This window comes from Cyanistes caeruleus, chromosome 3 (genome assembly GCF_971803275.1).
Source record: "Cyanistes caeruleus chromosome 3, bCyaCae1.hap1.1, whole genome shotgun sequence".
Classification (NCBI taxonomy): domain Eukaryota; kingdom Metazoa; phylum Chordata; class Aves; order Passeriformes; family Paridae; genus Cyanistes; species Cyanistes caeruleus.
The window spans coordinates 27797330-27815077 of NC_141703.1; the positions used below are offsets into that span (position 1 = coordinate 27797330).

Here is a 17748-nt window from a genome sequence, read left to right on the forward strand (position 1 = left end):
GCTTATATGTGCATGCTGCCAAGATGAGTTTGCTTTCATGACATAGGTGTTGTGGAGGGCTTGGGGGGCAGATTTTTGTTTGCTTTAATTAAAAAATAATAATGCAACTCGGTCCTTTTTCAGATTGTAACCTGAATGCTCAGTCTTGACTTTTTGTGCTGAGGCAGTCTGCTGTGCTAAACACATATGATCACGGACAATTAGAAATTTGTAGTGTCACTCCCGAATTAAGGCAAAACCTTTCTATTTCTTAGCAGCTTCTGGTTATAAGATACAACAAAACTTGTGGGGGGAGGAGGAATGAACAAATTGTAAGATTGTGTTATAGATTAAATTGTGTCTGGACTTGCTACGTGACTCCATGGAAAATATTAGTGACCTCTTCCTTTATGACTTTGACTTCCTGCAAGCTTATCTGTTAAAAAGATCATGAGAGATGCTTCCATTGCAGATCCTGTAAGAAATGTATATTCAGCAGGAGAAACATCTGACTGAGCAAAGACTAACTTACACAGTGGTTTGGAAGCCACATGTTGAAAAGTGCTGGGGAAACACATCAGGGAAAATGATAAAAAGAGATGAAAGCAGTTCAGACGGGTGAAGAATGCTGATTTTAAAATGCAAACCATCTGACGACTGATGAGTGGGCAGGTTGCAATAACTTCAGGGCAGACCTAACTTGCACAACAGCCATATAGTGTAAGGCAACTCCCACAGGACATCACCTGCAGTGATTTAAAATTGGAAGGTGTGGGAGTGTTGAGGTACTGCAGGGAGCAATCTTGCAGCAGCAGAGTGCAAGTAGGAAATAGGTCAGTTGGAGTGATAGCTTTCTTCTATGTGGTTTGTGTGAGCCAAGCCAAACGTATGTGGAGCACTGGGTTATCACAGTCACGATTTATTTTTTTTACCTTTTCCGTGTATTAGAAATTGCAATGAAATTTGGTCATCCAAGCGTAACTTTATGAATCCTCCCTCTGTTTGGACACTGCCTTGAGCCCCACAGTCAGCTGTTTTTCCCTAATGTTCTAGGCTTTGTCTAGATCATTAAAAGAGACTGTGTTTGGAAACGTAATAGCGCGGTCTCACATTCTCAGGATGTCAGCAGAAACCTGAAGTATCTCTGCTAATACCACCTGCGGTTTGTTCTCGCCTCTGCATTGTGGTAGGCGATTTCCCCATTTGTGCTGAAACAACTGGAGGTGTGACCACACCGAAGTGGATAAAGGGGCTGACCCAGATTAAAACAAAAACCAAAAAAATCCCACAAAACCAAAAAAACCTTTAACATGTATTTCCCCTGCTCTATCAGTTCCATACACGGGGGTGTTGGCAGCAGCAGAGGCACAGTGCAGGAATGAAGGACAGAGAAGAGAACGTCTTACACTGGTGTTACTGCTGGGTTCTTTTTCGTGTGAAAACACAGTCTTAGTTACAGCTTTGGTTTAAACTTTGCACTCAGCTTTGATGTACTTTAGCAGCTTGCAGAAAGGTGATAGCGTGTGGTGACTGTGGTTTTGGTCCCTCCCGATGGCCGGTGTGAGCAGGCAGTGTGTTATCACAGGCGTGTTAAGCTGTGGTGCTGCTCGGATGTGATGTGATGTGATGAGGTGGTGGCTCCTGAGGCGTGGGCTGGTAATAAAATCTGAGCTTGTCCCTGCTCCCATTCCCCTTTACTGATCACAGCTGGCTGGTACAAGTGGCTCTTAAGTCTCACCATTAAAACACTGAAACAAATGGTTTAGAAATAAAACTCCAGAAGAAGGGGCTTGGCTTATTTTGAATTCAGATCAGGTGAGTGATCTGTCACTAATTAGTACACAGAGTTACACTGCGGTGTAGCAGCCGAGGCCGATGATGGCTGTGGTGCAGGGACCTGCATGGTAAGGCTTATGGTGGGGATTTGCTTCAGTCAGCCTTCTAACTGATAGTCACACCACTTGATTAAACAAGTGAGTTCGTGTAAGGGCATAGTGTGCTCAATGGTCTAGCAATGTGTTATGTATTTTCCTTGGAACACAGCCAGTCACAGTCAAACTTTGTTTCATTTGGACCATGCATCCCTCCACTAATGCACAAGCTGTCAAAAACCCCCAGATATTAGTAGGGCACATATTTCCAGGACTAGGTCTGACATTCGCTACCCACTCCCTTTATGTAAATCTCTATCTTACTCTTAAGGAATGTATTTAGATAGTTGTGCCACCCATTCTCCTTTTCGGAAAACACAAAACCCCAGGCATCTTGATGTGCACAACTCCTTCATGCCACTTCAGTGTGCATGCAGAATCCGTGGCAGAGGTACAGGAGTTGTCCTTATTCGGGTACTGGGCAACAAATCATGTAGCCACTGGGTCTGTGGCAGTTCATACCAGCTGAGGAAGAGGTTCCTCTCTGGATCATTTGTGTGATGCTCTCCCCTTCACCCCCGATAGTATGGGCAGAGCACCATCCTTTCCAGGCTGTGGGCAGAGGGGGACTGCATCTTAGAGCATCTGCTCCCTGCCTGGTCCCTCTGGAGACAGGCTTGCTCACAGCTCCCCTGCGTAAGGACTTCCAGTGGTAAAGAGAAGACAGCTTAAATTGTACCCACTGTGCATGCAGCCAGGCATGGGTTTTGCTTTTGCTGTCTCAGTGCTACGCTCGGTATAGCAGAAGCAGGCAGGCACATGATCTCCCTGAAGGCAGGATCCAGTGTTACTGTAGAAACTGGCCACCAGCTTCTTTTGTAGCTAGCAGCTGTCACGGTGTGGTTACAGCCAAAGCATGTCACTCCTACAGTGTCTGCGGGCTCTGGAGTTCTGTTTCTGCTACTGAATCCTTTGTGCTACTGCTTGGAGATTAATTCTGCATCGCCTATCAATATGTGTTAAGATACTTCTGAGTTGCATTTATTTTTAGAACGATTTTTAATAGCATTTGATGTTCTTTACAGGTTTCATTTTCCTTCACCAATACTTCAAGGCACAGAGGAGCTGGTAAAGGCATTGCCATGAAACCTAACTTGAAGCAGTGGAAACAACTCATGCTCTTTGGTATCTTTGCATGGGGCCTGCTTTTCTTGGTGATATTCATCTATTTTACAGATAGCAACACTGCTGAACCAGTTCCAAGTTCCTTTTCTTACATTGAAACTAAGAGACTTCTGCCCCTTCAGGGCAAGCAGAGAGTCATCATGGGAGCCATTCATGACCCATCATTCTCTGAAACCATTGATGGGAATGAGGTGCTTCTTAATGAAGATCTCCTAGGTACTTTTAAGTCAGGGACTGGAAATTCTAAGAAATGGACTGTATTGGAAGAGGCCTTTAGAAATGAAGATGAGTTTTTTCCACCCCAGTTAGGAAGAAAATCAAAAAGTGCTTTCTACCAAGTGAATGATGATTATTTATTTGCTGCTGGTCAGCCTCAGTCACACAACCACCTTCAAGAGATAGAAAAATTCATTTCGGCTGATGTGAATAATCCTAAAGGAAATATGTTACAGAACAGCTGGAGCCATCAGAGAAGAATGAGGAGAAGGAGCACAAAGCATAGGAGAGGCCAGATGCTGGATGAATCTGATGACTGGGATGAGCTGTATTCCACAATGTCGAAATCCTTTCTTTACAAGCTTTGGAAAGGGGATGTCTCTTCCAAGATGCTAAACCCTCGACTGCAGAAGGCGATGAAAGATTATTTGAGTACCAATAAGCATGGGGTGCGGTTCAAGGGGAAACGAAACTCCAAGTTGACAGGAGACCAGCTATTCTGCGAGCTAAAAGAAAGAGTGAATGTGAAAACAATAGATGGCAAGGAGGCTCCCTTCTCCACTCTTGGATGGGAAAAGCACGTTCCCCAAATTCCACTGGGTAAATTATATACACATGGCTTTGGGAGCTGTGCCGTAGTTATGTCTGCTGGTGCAATACTGAACTCCTCTTTAGGGGATGAAATAGGTGGGTAAAATGCATCTATTCATGTCTGTATATATGTGTGTTCATGTTTACATTTCAAAAGGTTCATACTTCTCAAGAACAGATCTGTAAAGTCTGGTTGTTCTCTCTCACTAGAGTTGCATGAGTGTAAACTAATGGACTTCAGTGAGGCTATTCCCTTTCAGAACAACATAACTGTAAGGAAAATCAGGCCTGAAGTCATAATCTAATTTTAAGAAAACAATGATGCCTTCTTATCATATTACAGCTTGTAGTATGGAGGCGGCACTGGTTTCATCAGATCTGCCATATTCAACGTTTGTGTGCAACATGCGTTTATTTCTTCAGCAGATTAGAGCCATGTTCAGAGTTTTTTTTCTGCAAAGCTGTGTTATTTTGCTCATGATAAGGTGCTGTTGTATGGCTATCCCAGACATTTGTCTCAATATCAAGAAGCAGCTGAGTGACCTCTACATCTCTTGCCACTTTAGAGTTCACAGGCATAGAGTTCAGACCCTTGAGTAGCTTCATGCACTGAGATCAAGTCCCCTGGCCTCTTTTCTGAGACTGAATTTAAATGAGATAGAGTATGTTCACCCGTTGTTTTCCCATTGCAACACCGAGTCAGTGAGGTTACAGGTGTGCTGAGATGTCAGTGTCACTCAGAATCCCCCACCTCGAGGTGGGAGGTTTGTGGCAGCTATTCAGAAAAGGATGGTGGGGCCATAAAGGAAATCTAGGTCAGTATTATTTTTTCTTTTCAAAAATGAGAGCTACTACTTGTGTTAATCTCAGTAGTTCTTTATTTTAGTAGTACATGTGCAGTATGCTATGGGTGTTGAAAGAAGCATGAAAGGTATGTCTCAAACTTGTTTCTGCAACAAGAAGAGTTACCTCCTTCAGCTCTCTGTAAAAACCTTCTGATTTTCTCTCATTAATCCTCCAAGGACTTCACATCCCAATACTTTCTTCATCACACTGGATCATCTCTTGAACACAGATAGGTTTCCCTTAAATCCCTGGGATACGTTGGAGCTGCTAGGATTATCGGTCTAATGCAACAGGCTTCCAGCACAGCAGACATGCCCAGCCAGCGTGCAGCTAAAATCACACCAGGGTGACCCCAATTTCACAGGAAGTGTCACTGATTTAGAAATCTGTGGGGTGAAAAAGCAATTATTATCTTTGACTGAAATCAGATCTTCTCTCAGTTCCTCAGTACACCAGTTTACATATGGATTAATGCTGTACTGTAGAATCTGTAATCTTCACTTTGAAGTGAATTCCATTGTGATGTATTTACATAATTACATATTACAGCATGCTTCAAGTCATATTTGCACACCCAGGTGCAGCCCAGGTTTGGATTTGGGTGCTTGACATGGTACCTGGGGCCTGCTTCGTCCTGTTTTCTTAGGAAGCTTCTGGTACCAGAGGCTTCCATATTTTCCCTTGAAGAGCTTTGTATTTAAATGGGAAAATGTCATCTGATACCACCTAAAGGGAGGAAGATGGGGTTTGAAAAAGCCCACATAGAATTTTCAGATCTCATACATGTTGTGCAAGAAAGCACTGGGGTACCAGGAATCATCAAAGGTTTTTTCTAGCTGTCTCTCAGGCCATGGGCAGATACCTGTGACTGAGGAGAGGATTTGTGGGGGGCCAAGTGACTTCTCACAGCAATGGTAGACAAGGGAGAGCAATTTTAAGCTAAAAGAGAGGAGATTTAGATTAGATGCTAGGAAGAAATTCTTTCCTGTGAGGGTGGTGAGGCACTGGCACAGGTTGCTCAGAGAAGCTGTGGGTGCCCCATCCCTGGAAATGTTCAAGGCCAGGCTGGATGGAGCTCTGAGCAACCTGGTCTGGTGGAAGGTGTCCCTGCCCATGGCAGGGTGGCTGGAACTAGATGGCCTTTGAGGTCCCTCCCTACCCAAACCATTCTGTGATTCTATGGTTTATTCTCCCAAGAGAAAAGAAAATGCCTATGAAAGAAGCAGCGAAGGACATTTCCCTTCGTGGGCCTTTGGCTCCCTCTTCTGTGTTCCTATTAGAAACACAAGCAAAAATGTTTATTTGTGTTCTTCTTTTAGCCCTCCTCTCCCCCACCCCCCTGACTGTTTTTAAATGAAAGTAGGCATGGAAATATTGTGCAAGTATAGCAAGCACTCCCATGCTATTAATTGAGAGAACCAGTTATTTTGGCATCACAGGAAGAAACAGGGAGCCATGATCAAACTCCAGACTTCTCTGGATCCTTAGAATGCTCATCTGTATGAGCATCAATATGTACTAAGATTAAAATCAGTTTATTTAAAACCAGCTATTATCAGTAGTGTTAAACCAGTGTTAAGCTGTGTCCTGGTCATACATTTTTGGCAAAGGAGAAGTTTTTCATCTGTATATGAAGAATCAGCATGAGTGATGTTGGAAATGCATCACACTGTCTCTCAATTAAGCTGCAAGCCATACAATTTCCATTTCGTAATCTAGTTCTCAGTCAACAGATTGTCTAAAAGTTGTCAATCCCTTAGGTGATTGAAGGTCAAAAGCTTCTATTAATTTCCTCTAGTTCCTGCACAATCAAGATGCTTGTTAGATGGAGTCTAGGTGTTGAGGCTAGGGTTTTCCCTGCAACTTCCACTCCTTCGGTTCTGAGGAGTTGGGCTTGGTAGGAGGACAGAAAAAACTTCCACTCCTTAGGTTCTAAGGAGTTTGATTTTGTGGGCATCTGGCAAAACTCCTCATTTCAGTCATGACATATTAATGCTAACATGTATGTGTGAGATTGGAGTGCTGGCTGCATGCCACACGGTGTTTCCCTGTATGGAGTACAAGAAGTGCAGAGTAAAGGAGGGAAAAGATGAAAGATCCCAGTTTGATAGGATCAAGCCAAGGCTCCACTGAGGGATGTTGGTTATCTTTGGAGACTTTTGCCTCCTCCAGTTTTTGAGCTACAGACAACACATTTTTAGTGACTAGAGATGAACAGCTGTACAAACTCCCTGTGGGTTAAGGTATTGGATGCCCATTTTGGTCTGAATCATATTCTCAGCTTCCATTGCTAGAACAGATAAAACCAGACCAAGTACAGGGCTACCAACAGGGGCTGTGTGTTTCTGGACAGTGGATAAAATGTCTTGGACCTTTGCACCTTTTGGGCTTTGAGATCCCCTTAAAAGCAGCACTGGGAGGGTGATTATCTCTCATCCAACGGAGGCTTGCACGTGGTGTCTACCCTTGACCCATACTTGACCTACAGTTGCTTTCTCTCCTCCATGACTCCAAGGTCAACTGCTTGTGGAGTAACTTTGACAGTTCAGCTCTGTTAGATCTTTGCTACCAAGGGATCCTGAGGTTTCTTTGTGTGAGCAGATGTGTGGGCTGGCTTCCATACAGAGGCTCTTTAAGATTTGTACTGAGCTTGAGAGTAAGTACACAGTATGATTAATAGATTTGGGGTAGTCTGAGATTTTCAGGTAAAAAATACTGTGAAACACAAGCTTATAGTTAAGCATTGTTGTTCATTCAAATGTGCAATTAGATATCCCTGCAGTTTACATGCTTTTGCATGGAGTAATTCTCTAAATTTTGTGATAGAAGTAGTGAGCAATTGTGTGTACTGGGTGTACTAATAGTCTTCCCACACTAAGTCTATCCAATTAAGGGAAGCATTCAAGTATTGCATGCTAAATTAATAGATGATTCTGAACTTTTGTCCCAGTGGGCTTTTATGTTAATAACATATGGCAGACGCAAGAGGATTTTTGTTTGTGCATAGCAGAACATTCATCATCCTTAGAATATCCAGATTAGGACAGATGCAAAAGTTTTGTATTAGTTTAGATGACTGGTTTTATTTTACTGTTCTGTATACTAAGAAAAATGAGTTACCCCCTTGTTTATGCTCCTAGATGCTCATGATGCCGTTTTAAGATTTAATTCTGCTCCTACTCGTGGCTATGAAAAAGATGTTGGAAATAAAACAACCATGCGGATCATTAATTCTCAGGTAAGATCTTCCTTTTCAGAGTTCAAGTCAATGTCTCTTCTGCACAATATGACAGCAGGTTAATAACCTCTGAAAAAGTGTTGGGTAATATGGGAAGCAGGCAGTGATTCAACAGTCGTGATGCAGAGAAGGTGAGAGTTTTCCCCTACAGGCATGTTTGCACTGCTGTTAGAGTGACTCCTTGGCCTTGTTTCAGAGAACTGGTTTGTAAAGTTTCTCATGTGAACCCATCTGTAAAGGCTCTGCAGGATATCAGAGCTGTCAGTACAGCAGACCTTGACCTCTTGGAGAAGCCATTGCCTACAGGATTTTCACGAAGTTCAGGCTGTGGTGATTCCAAACCTGTTTTCTCATATTTTCCAGTTCCCCAATTATTTCCTTGCTAGAGGGCAAAAGAAATGGAAACTGAGTTGTGTAACACTAGGCAAGTCATCATTGTTTAAAAATTTGGAAAGAACTAGTAAAAAACTTTAGTGTGTACTGGCTATTATACATTAGGTGAGTTTGTTCATCTGAATGGAAACAAAAGAAAATGGGATTTTCTGTGTATGGGTGTAAATAAATCACTGGGACTTGAGCTACAGTGACACCTTATGGCTGAGATTAGTTTTTCAGTTTCAAAAATGCTATTGCCTGAATTCCTGTCTTGGGCAAACCAAACCTCTTTCCTCTCTAAGAAATGCAGACAAAAAGTCAGCAACAGATTTTCTGCGAAATTTTATGACATATTGAAATGAGTTTACTTAATCAACACCAGGAATATGATTGACCATGTATCATGCTCTGTGCATATTGATTCTTGTTGAAGGAGACCAAAATTTTCAGTTACTGACATTTTTATGAGTTAATTTTTTCGAGTTAATCTTTTCTTCTGCTTTGAGTGTCTGCCTATGCAAAGCCTGTTCTTGGTGTGTGTGTTTTTATGTGTATAAGCACATGTTCTTTGCCATCAAAAAGAGGACTGTGTACTGCCATTCCCTTCACACTCATTTTGTAGGTCTTTGTGAGGCCGCAGAACAGACTTTGAAGTGATTTGGATTAAATGTGCCTCCTTTCTTTTGTTCACAAAAAGAAAGCAGAAATACCTTATTCTGCCTTAAGTGCTATAATCAGTGTATCAGGAAACATGGATTTTCATGTATTTTATTTTACTTTTTTGTCTTGTTGTTTTTGGTTTTTTTTTTCCTTTTCTTTGATGATTCTCCATTTTACCATCAGCCAAAATGTCCTGATAGTGGCCATGCCTGAACTGGGCAAGGAGAAAGGTTTAGAAACTCTTTATGGTTTATTAGGCTCTGTGGGCTCCCTGTGGAAGAGAGAAATGTTCTCAGGGAGTAATTTGAGCTTTTTTAGCTCCCCAGCAAATTCAGAGAGATTTAATGGTTAAATTAGCTGTTCTCCATGCAGGGCAGACTGGGTTTTTCTGGCTCCCAGTGCTGCTGCAGTACATTCCCACTGGGATGGTAATGGAGGGTCCTGTGGTCTTCTCTTCTGCACTGTGTAAGGCTTGCTCCTCATAAGACCTCCCAAGAAAACAGAAGGCATGGCAAAGTTCTGGCCAGGTCAGCTCACATGGCTTCCTCACAAGTGTTTGTGTTCCCCACCAGCTCTGTGCTCCTTCAGAGTGGTCAGAAGCCATCCATGCTAGTCTATCCACCTGCTGAGAAATTAACCTTGACTTCTCTGAGAGTGAAATCTGCACAGGCCACTTGATGGAAGTTGCTTTCCCTACCTGTACTGTAGCTGGGTTATTTACACAGTTATTTACCTCCTCACTGCTGGACACTCCTGCATTCACTTAAATAAAAGCCTGCTGTGGCCCCTTCTTTCTTCATATCCTCCATTGTGAAAGCCCAAAGGACAGGAAGGAAACCTGTGCAGTGGCTACAGATACTGTTATTGCAGAAAAAACTCATACATATGTGTGCAGACTCACTGAGAGCAAAAATTGTGTGACAACACCTCCAGAGGACTTTTGCTCTTACAAGTAAGAGCTCCTTTGTGTGGTAAGTGTGGAACCAAGCTTTTAAAATCTTGGCCTTTTGGTCAATTTGCTCTGTATACTCAAAAACAGGAGTTTGCATTCTGAGGTGAAAATCGTTCTGAGAAATTAAGTTGGGGATGCTGATAACAGCATGACTAATTCTGTTCTTACTGTAGAAGGCTGATGGAAATCATTAAACTCAAAGTTTATGGTAGGAAGCATATTGCTATGGCAACAATATTATTTTTCTGAAGAAAAATATGCATAATTAAATATGGCTCATTGGATCCTAAAGGGAAATGAAAATTATTATGAATTTATTTGTCTGGAATGTTGATTATTTTAACAGCTGGAACAAAATTCATGCTGTTTTGACCACTGCTGAGCTGCCTGGTGCTTGGATGCACTAGGAATCAAAGAGATCTAGTTAGATGTGGAGGATCCTGGAAGGGGTGAGCCAGCAGGAGTAAAGAGTAGATTTCCAGTGCAGTGGGATGATCAAGCAAAGTACTGGGAGATGCAGGATCGAGTTGTATGAGAGCAGTTCCTTCAAAAATAGCCCTGTAAAATGCCTGTTGTTGGAATTGTTTTTATAGGTATTCCAGTTTGTACAGTCATGGTCTAATTTGCATTTTTTGGATTGAAATGAGACTGACTTGCTGTTAAAATGAGAAAGCCATGGAAAAGGTGGTTGGGGATGGGTGGCAGGGAAAGACCTTGCCCTTAGGGGCTGTAGCCCTTCAAAGCAAGCTGCTGTGTCCAAGAGGATCCCACAGGCCATCTGAAATGCTGTAGCTTTCCTTTTCAAGTTCCAGAATACACGGTAATGTTGTCACACAATTACACAGCATCTCAAGTGGTCCCATCACATCCCTCACAGATGGAGAGTAATTCAGCATACTGCTACTTCAAACTGCAATGAGTGCAGTTTGGTGGCTAAGCTTTTTTTGTATATTTTTTTTACAAAACAAGATGCTTAAAATCAACCACAACTGAAGTATAACAAACAGCAGCGTGGGTAGGACTGTTCACTTGAGAGTAGGATTTTGCCATTTTTCTGGATCCCACTTGCTTTTAATGCTGTGCAATTCTTTGCATCTCTGTTTGCAGATTCTCACCAATCCAAACCATCACTTTGTTGACAGCTCCTTGTATAAAGATGTTATCTTAGTAGCCTGGGATCCTGCTCCCTACTCTGCAAATCTCAATGTGGTAAGATATCCACTTAGACTTTTCTTCCCAATTATTTGAAAGTACTGGAGAAAATTGATTTACTGCTTTAGTCTCCTGATTCTCCCTTTTCACCACAAACCCCAGGTTCTGTCTTGATCTGAGTGGAGAATGCTATGTCTGTAGGAATTGAGTCAAAATTGGTTTATTGGTCAAAAACTTTTAGTAGCCAGCAATTATACTGGAAGGGACTGTTCTGAGATGCTAGGATAGATGAATGGTGGCATTTGATAAAACATTGCTGTTTTCACATAACAGGGAGTTTTCTTGTGTGCTTGCCAAGGAGGGAACATTGCTAGATTTCAGAAGTAGGTTTTTATCAAGAAAGGTGAAAAACTGCTTCCATTTTCCCCCACCTTTCCCTCTGCCTTCCCAAAGATAATACAAAATCCTGGTGAAAATCTCTCTGGGTGCCTTCCCCATTTCTCAGGCGTCCTCCCCACCAGTGTTCCCTTCATGTCCCCTGTCCCACAGCCATCTGTGCCCTGCCATCCACCCCCTCACTGAGAGCAGCAGATGTCCATCTGGTTGTCACTGGGGGACTCTTTACTTTGGCTGTTGCTGCAGCTCCAGTAGGCAGGTTGATCTGATGGCTTTTGGCACAGGGAGCTCAGAGCTGAGCAGGCTGCAAAAAGTAGAAAGTAAGCCTTCATCTGCTGAACTCCCTTAGCAACAGATGCCAGAGGCTGCCTGCTTCCCACGCAGGCTGCCATCAGCCTGCGTCATGCACTGCTGCTGCCTCCGTCAGGGACCGGGGTGCTTTCAGAGGAAGATTCACCCCCAGGCCCAGATATCATGTCAAAGCTCTTTGAACCTCTTCTTTAATGTGGATCTGTGAGGGAAAAATGGTCTTGGCTGATCCCACAGCAGTCAATTACTTATTGGGAGTCTCTGTATGAAGGAAGAAAACGGCATAGCTCAGAGTGACAAATGCTTTTCTAGCAGAAGGATCCACCAGTGCAGGCTGCTTTGCTACCTTTGTTTCTGTTCTGCAGAACCCAGATAAAGCCAGTTTATGCTATTGTACATGAAGTGTTCAAAACATATTTAATACTATTAAAAAACATCTGACTTTTTTCCTCCCAGTGGTATAAGAAGCCAGACTACAATCTGTTCACTCCCTACGTACAGCATCGCAGGAAGAATCCAACCCAGCCATTCTACATCCTCCATCCAAAGTTTATATGGCAGCTCTGGGACATCATTCAGGAGAATACTAAAGAGAAGATACAGCCCAACCCTCCTTCTTCAGGGTTTATTGGTAGGTGTATCAGAGATGGTCCCAGTAGATGTGTTAGATTAAAAAGTAATTTAAAATGTGTACATTGCATGAGGATTGAGTCCATACATACATGTATACTGTTCTTGGTGCTCTGTACAGAACCAATAGCTAGCAAAAACACACAGTATGAGAACTAGAAAATAGTTGAGTGAATTTGATATTCTGCTTTCTTGCCCTTCACATCCATAGTATGCCTACCATAGCTATAAAACATGCATGTATCTATGAGAAATTTGTATTATTCCATATCAGTTTGTCTGTTGAGGACCTACCCAATTCTGAAGTTCCCTGTTGGGATCCTAGAGCAGAGAATCCTCAGACAACAAATGAAGGCAGATCACATAGACAGGATGAAATCAATGGCAGGCTGAGATGTATTCCCTACATAGACCAAGGGCTTCCAGTGCTCAATCTGAGCAGTTCTCTTCTTCTCTGGAAGCAACAGTGTTTCACTGTATTTTTTGGTCCTTCCTTAGTATTTCTGGGAGGATAATTTGGCACTGTGTCCAAAATTAATACAGGAGAACAACTTACCTGATGTACAACAGGTCCTGACTGTGGACTGGTCTAAAGGATGCAAGTAGTCAGAGTGGCAAGCCTGAGCCAGGGTCATCCTTGCTTGTGCTTCTAGACTCAGAGGGCAGTAGAGCTTCACATACCATCTTCCACTTTGGAAACTCCATCCTTTCCTGACTGACATTGTCATTGATCTAGGTATTTGCTGCAGTCAGAAAATGGCTTGGTTTTTTTAATTTCTATCTGCATCTGAAAGCCAAGACACCTGAGATTGGGTCTGATATGGGAAAATCAGTTTTGAGCCTTTATCTTGTGTTCTATATGCAGTAGCAAAGCATCCTAGCATACTTTGGAGCACACCAAAGGCCTTAGAGGGTGCAGAAGTTCCCAGAGGGATGATTTAAAGGTGTCTGGGAGATGCTCATCTATGCCTTGAGTGACATTGTGTATACCTGGAACATGAGTGGAAAGTAAAGGAGGCCTGGTGTGTTGTCAGAAGGGAGCTTGGCAGTTGGTTACTTCTTGAAGTGAGGTTTTTTTGTGGAACTTGCTTATAAAAATTCCCAGGGAGAAGATGGCTCATGTGGAATGATCTCACCAGCTGCATTCACATTTTGCAGAAGTGTTTCTTGTAGCAATGAAGTTGTTGATAAAAATAGGTTAACAGCTGCTGATTGTAAGAATAGTGAAGAGGATCATTGTGCTGTCAATTTGTACTTCCATCATACATAAAAAAAACACTTCAAAAGCTTTCTTTGAAGAAATGGAATTAATTTCACTATGAGAATAGAACAGCAATCTTCAATCACGAATCTAAATGTTAGTGACAAAAAAATATCCTTCAAGCAGAGAAAGCTTTGAAAATATAAACCATTAAACAAGCAACATTTTAACAACAAAAGCTGTGCAGATAAGTATACTCTGTGTACAGATGCAAATTTGCCTTCTTATCTAGTGGGAATTTTATTTATATTGTTCTCTTCCAAGGAGCAGTGCTTTTTAGAGGCTGTTACTAACTTTAAAAAACACAAGGTAGGAAGATGAGCTTATTGGATGTCATACCCACCCCATTTCATTACTAGCTACTGTTTTGATAGATGTATTTTAAATATTTTATTAGAGAGAGTCTTCCTGTTTTGGTAACGTTATCAAATTAATGTCTATGCATTTCTCATGTAACATAAGCTAAATACAGAGGTAGCACAGAAACAGCAGATGCATATTGTCAGGGACATAAAGGGCAAAATAAAGCATAAAAAATATAATGCATCTTGGCAGAAAGCTGAAAAGTCATGTTGGTCTTCAGGTCAGGTATTTCTCAATCAGTCATGCAGCAAATAATCCTGTTGGAACTGAAGCTGACAGACTCAACTATTGTACCTCTATGAAAGGTACAATATGAAAGGTTCTACCTGATTCTTACAAAATCTATAAAATTATTTCCTGTAGAATTAGTGGAAAGATTGAGTAACTGGTGGCCACCATAAAATACGAGTGGCTTAATTTCAAGAGGAGAAAATAATTTATTAAGTGACCACACTGCTAAATAGCACCATGCTTAAAACAGCTATATGAAGGCTGTTGTTAAAAAGAAGGTATGTATTTTTACAGAAATGTTCATTCCTGAACCTAAGCAATTTCTAGCATGGACCATGATGATTCTGGTCATATAGAAAAGGTTAGAGAAATGGTTCTGAGTCAAGTAAGGCACTTTTCTTTCAAGCTTTTTAGCCTCCAGTAGGCCCAGTTTACAAAATTGAACATATGTATAAATTAAAACATGGAAACATCAGAATGTTTCTTTTCACAAATGTCAAGAATGTTTTAGCATGGTCTTACATTGTTTCTTCAGTAATTATTTGTTTCTCCTGACAATTGTATTCCTGCCACTTAGCAGCACTCTTTATGAGAAACTGAATCTTGCCAAAGGGAGGATGTTGGTGGAATGTGTCCTCAAGGTGTTCTTCTGCAGAAATGACTCAGCATCCTTTCACAGTGACTGATGCCAGGGGAATCTTTTAACATTGTTAATAACTGTATTACAGTACTAAAGTCACAATATTATTAAATCTCTCAGAAAGGGGGCCAGTGGGGAAGAGATAGTCTCTCACATGCTTTGATTTTAGAGGAATGAGAGAGAGAAAGAGAGAAGTAGAACTTCTCCCCTGTTTTTTTCACTGCACGGGAGCTAGGGAAAATAAGGGGTTTTGCACTTCCTTTGGGGTACGAGCTGCCCTATATCTGCATAAATTTTGCCTGGACCCTCTGCCTCCTTCAGACCCTGCTATATCAGCTCTACACCAGCTCAGTGTTGCTGAGGAGAGGCAGTAGCTTTTGACAGCTGGTGGCTGGGGTGAGGGAAGCACAGTTTGTATCCCAGCTGTGGAGGGGAGATGAGAGGATGGGAATAGCAGGATTGGTTGAGGGGGGAGACAGTTTGTGGGCAAAGGTCCAACAGGATAAACCAACCTTTTGATTTTAACCTGGGAGTCACTTTTAATTTGTTTCCTGAGACACCAGCATGGCCTTTTTTTTTTTTTTTTTGCTGTCTTGTAACTTTGCCTTATGTGGCATGTCATAGCCTACCTAATGTCCCTCCTCATTAGAAATCATTTACTCTCTATCTTCCTAGTGTAGTACTTATAAGAATTTTGAGAAGCTATTCTTTCATAGTTTTGCATCACTTTTGCAGCTGCTGCCTTCATGCTTCTAAACAAATTTTTGCACAGTATTTTCATCAACTTGTATTAGCATTAGGCAATTGCCGTGGTGGCTTTTCAGAGTTGAAGTTGTTGGCTCACATTTGGCTGAAAATAAGTTTGCTAAAAGAGTATTGATATGCTTACATCACATCTTGGACTTGGATCTATGTCATTTTTCTCGGAAGGTACATAAGCATCCAAGCACCAAACCTCAGATTTGGATTCCACTGGCAAATCCTAAATTAGCACCGTTACTAGGGAAGGATTTGTCCTACCTTTTGGCAACAGAGATAAGTCACCTCTCACTTCCTGTTAATAAGTCTTTCACTGTAAAATGTGAGCTCAGTCTTCCTCCTGTCTCTCTGTACTTACCAAAGTTCAGTTTTTAATTGGATCTGATAGTATATAAAGTGTCAGTCTCTCCTGTTACCATTCTGCTGTAAGAACTGGCTGTTCCTGTACCCTCTTTGGTAGCCAAGAAAAACAGCCTATTCTGACCTTAAATTTTTGTCATCTGAAAAACCAGGAGTAAAACTGCAGAGTTTCTCAGGAGCAGCATTCTGTGTTCATTGGGTGGGATGGTACATTAGCATTTGGAAAGTTTGAGAGCTTTTTAATAGTGTTGAGATTATATAAAGGCTTTTCTGTGGAGATTTTGCTCCTGTCCACTGTTTACTTAGTATATTTTCTATAAATTCCTATTTATCATACTCCATCAGTACACTTTGCTGGTTTACCTCTTCAGAGGTGACTTTAATTGAAATTCACATTTATATACTCTTACAAAGCAGTGACTTTCATCTTTTTAAAGGCTAGCTGAAAGCTGTGACTGAGTATTTTGGTTTGTTTTCAATCAGAACATGACCTGTGTAGATTCTTATATTTTAGGTTGTCTGTGTAGGTGGTAGTTTTGCTATGTGCTAGAAATTTCAGCATAACATACAATCCACTGAACACAAAATAACTAAACCCAGATGACTTTATTGTTGGGAAAAGGGAAATGTTGTTTGAGGCCTTACAGTTGCCATTACAGTTTTAACAGTTATGCATCATTAATAGTTGATAACATTATTTTACTCTTCATTTGCATGCATCAAGACAATAGTAAAACAAGGCTATCATTACACTGCAACGTTTGCAGCTTGTTGTATGACTAAGAACTTACATTTAAAATGGCTTCGGAGAGCATGTTGCATAGAAGTATACAGCTGATCTCCAGCTCTGCTTAGAAAAAAATGCACTTTCATGAACTGAAAGAAACAATTGGACATATTAAGAGTTGCTTTTGTTGCTGTTATTCAGTTGTTTTATCAGTAGTTGGTGCAGGAACAGAATAGTGCTCACTCTTTCCAGCTCAGCGTTGTTCAAGTATTAGCACACAAATAAATAATACCTCCAATACATAAGCTTCAAATTATTCTTACTCTAATAAAAAGCACACTGAAATTCGAGTATCTCCCACTTTCCAAAATGGAGACATAAAAGAGCAAACCCTCCTCTTAAATCACATAAAAAATTTTATTATTCTAGTGTATCACCCAAAATTAAATAATACATTTAGAATTACATTATATTACTGGCCAGTATTTTCCAGTCTGTGCTCATATAACAGAATGTATTATTGTGATTAATGTAGAGCTTTTTGCATTCACCAAGTTATAAATATGTAATTTTCTAGGTCTACTATGTAATGCTAGTATCCATACATCAAAGATGACAAGTATTGCACAAATTATTAAGCTTCGGCACAGGGCCATTTGGTGACAATTCTTTGATAAATAATTTGCTTTTCTTGTGGTTAATATTTTTCACATAGTTCATGAACTGAGCAGAGGTAAAATAACCCTTTTTTAGAAACAAAATGCTTTAAAAATCCAGAGCTACTTTTAGTCCATGTACCAAAGAATAACAGAGGCACATTTGGCCCAGTTTCAAGGAGTTTTCCCTTGAGTTTATCTGCAATCCAATCAAGACAGACTATAGTAGCAGACTATCATACAGAAAACTATACATTCTAAATACTTTATGCTTATTGTATGCCTATTTGTAATGCTTTCAAATACACAGGTATGAAACACAAACTTAGTGGTATATCTAGCTAAATTATT

At 41.1% G+C, this 17748-nt stretch overlaps 1 protein-coding gene across 7 annotated transcripts in view; it reads left to right on the top strand.

The window, feature by feature from the left end:
- Positions 1-17748, top strand: part of ST6GAL2 (ST6 beta-galactoside alpha-2,6-sialyltransferase 2) — a 50813-nt gene that overhangs the window by 22172 nt on the left and 10893 nt on the right. For all 7 annotated transcript variants that reach the window (XM_086880326.1, XM_086880323.1, XM_086880327.1 and 4 more), the window contains 4 exons: positions 2936-3938; positions 7829-7926; positions 11021-11122; positions 12227-12401. In XM_086880326.1, coding sequence (XP_086736452.1) covers positions 2993-3938; positions 7829-7926; positions 11021-11122; positions 12227-12401 — 1321 coding nt within the window. In that variant the 5' untranslated portion in view covers positions 2936-2992. The remainder of the gene's footprint in view (positions 1-2935; positions 3939-7828; positions 7927-11020; positions 11123-12226; positions 12402-17748) is intronic.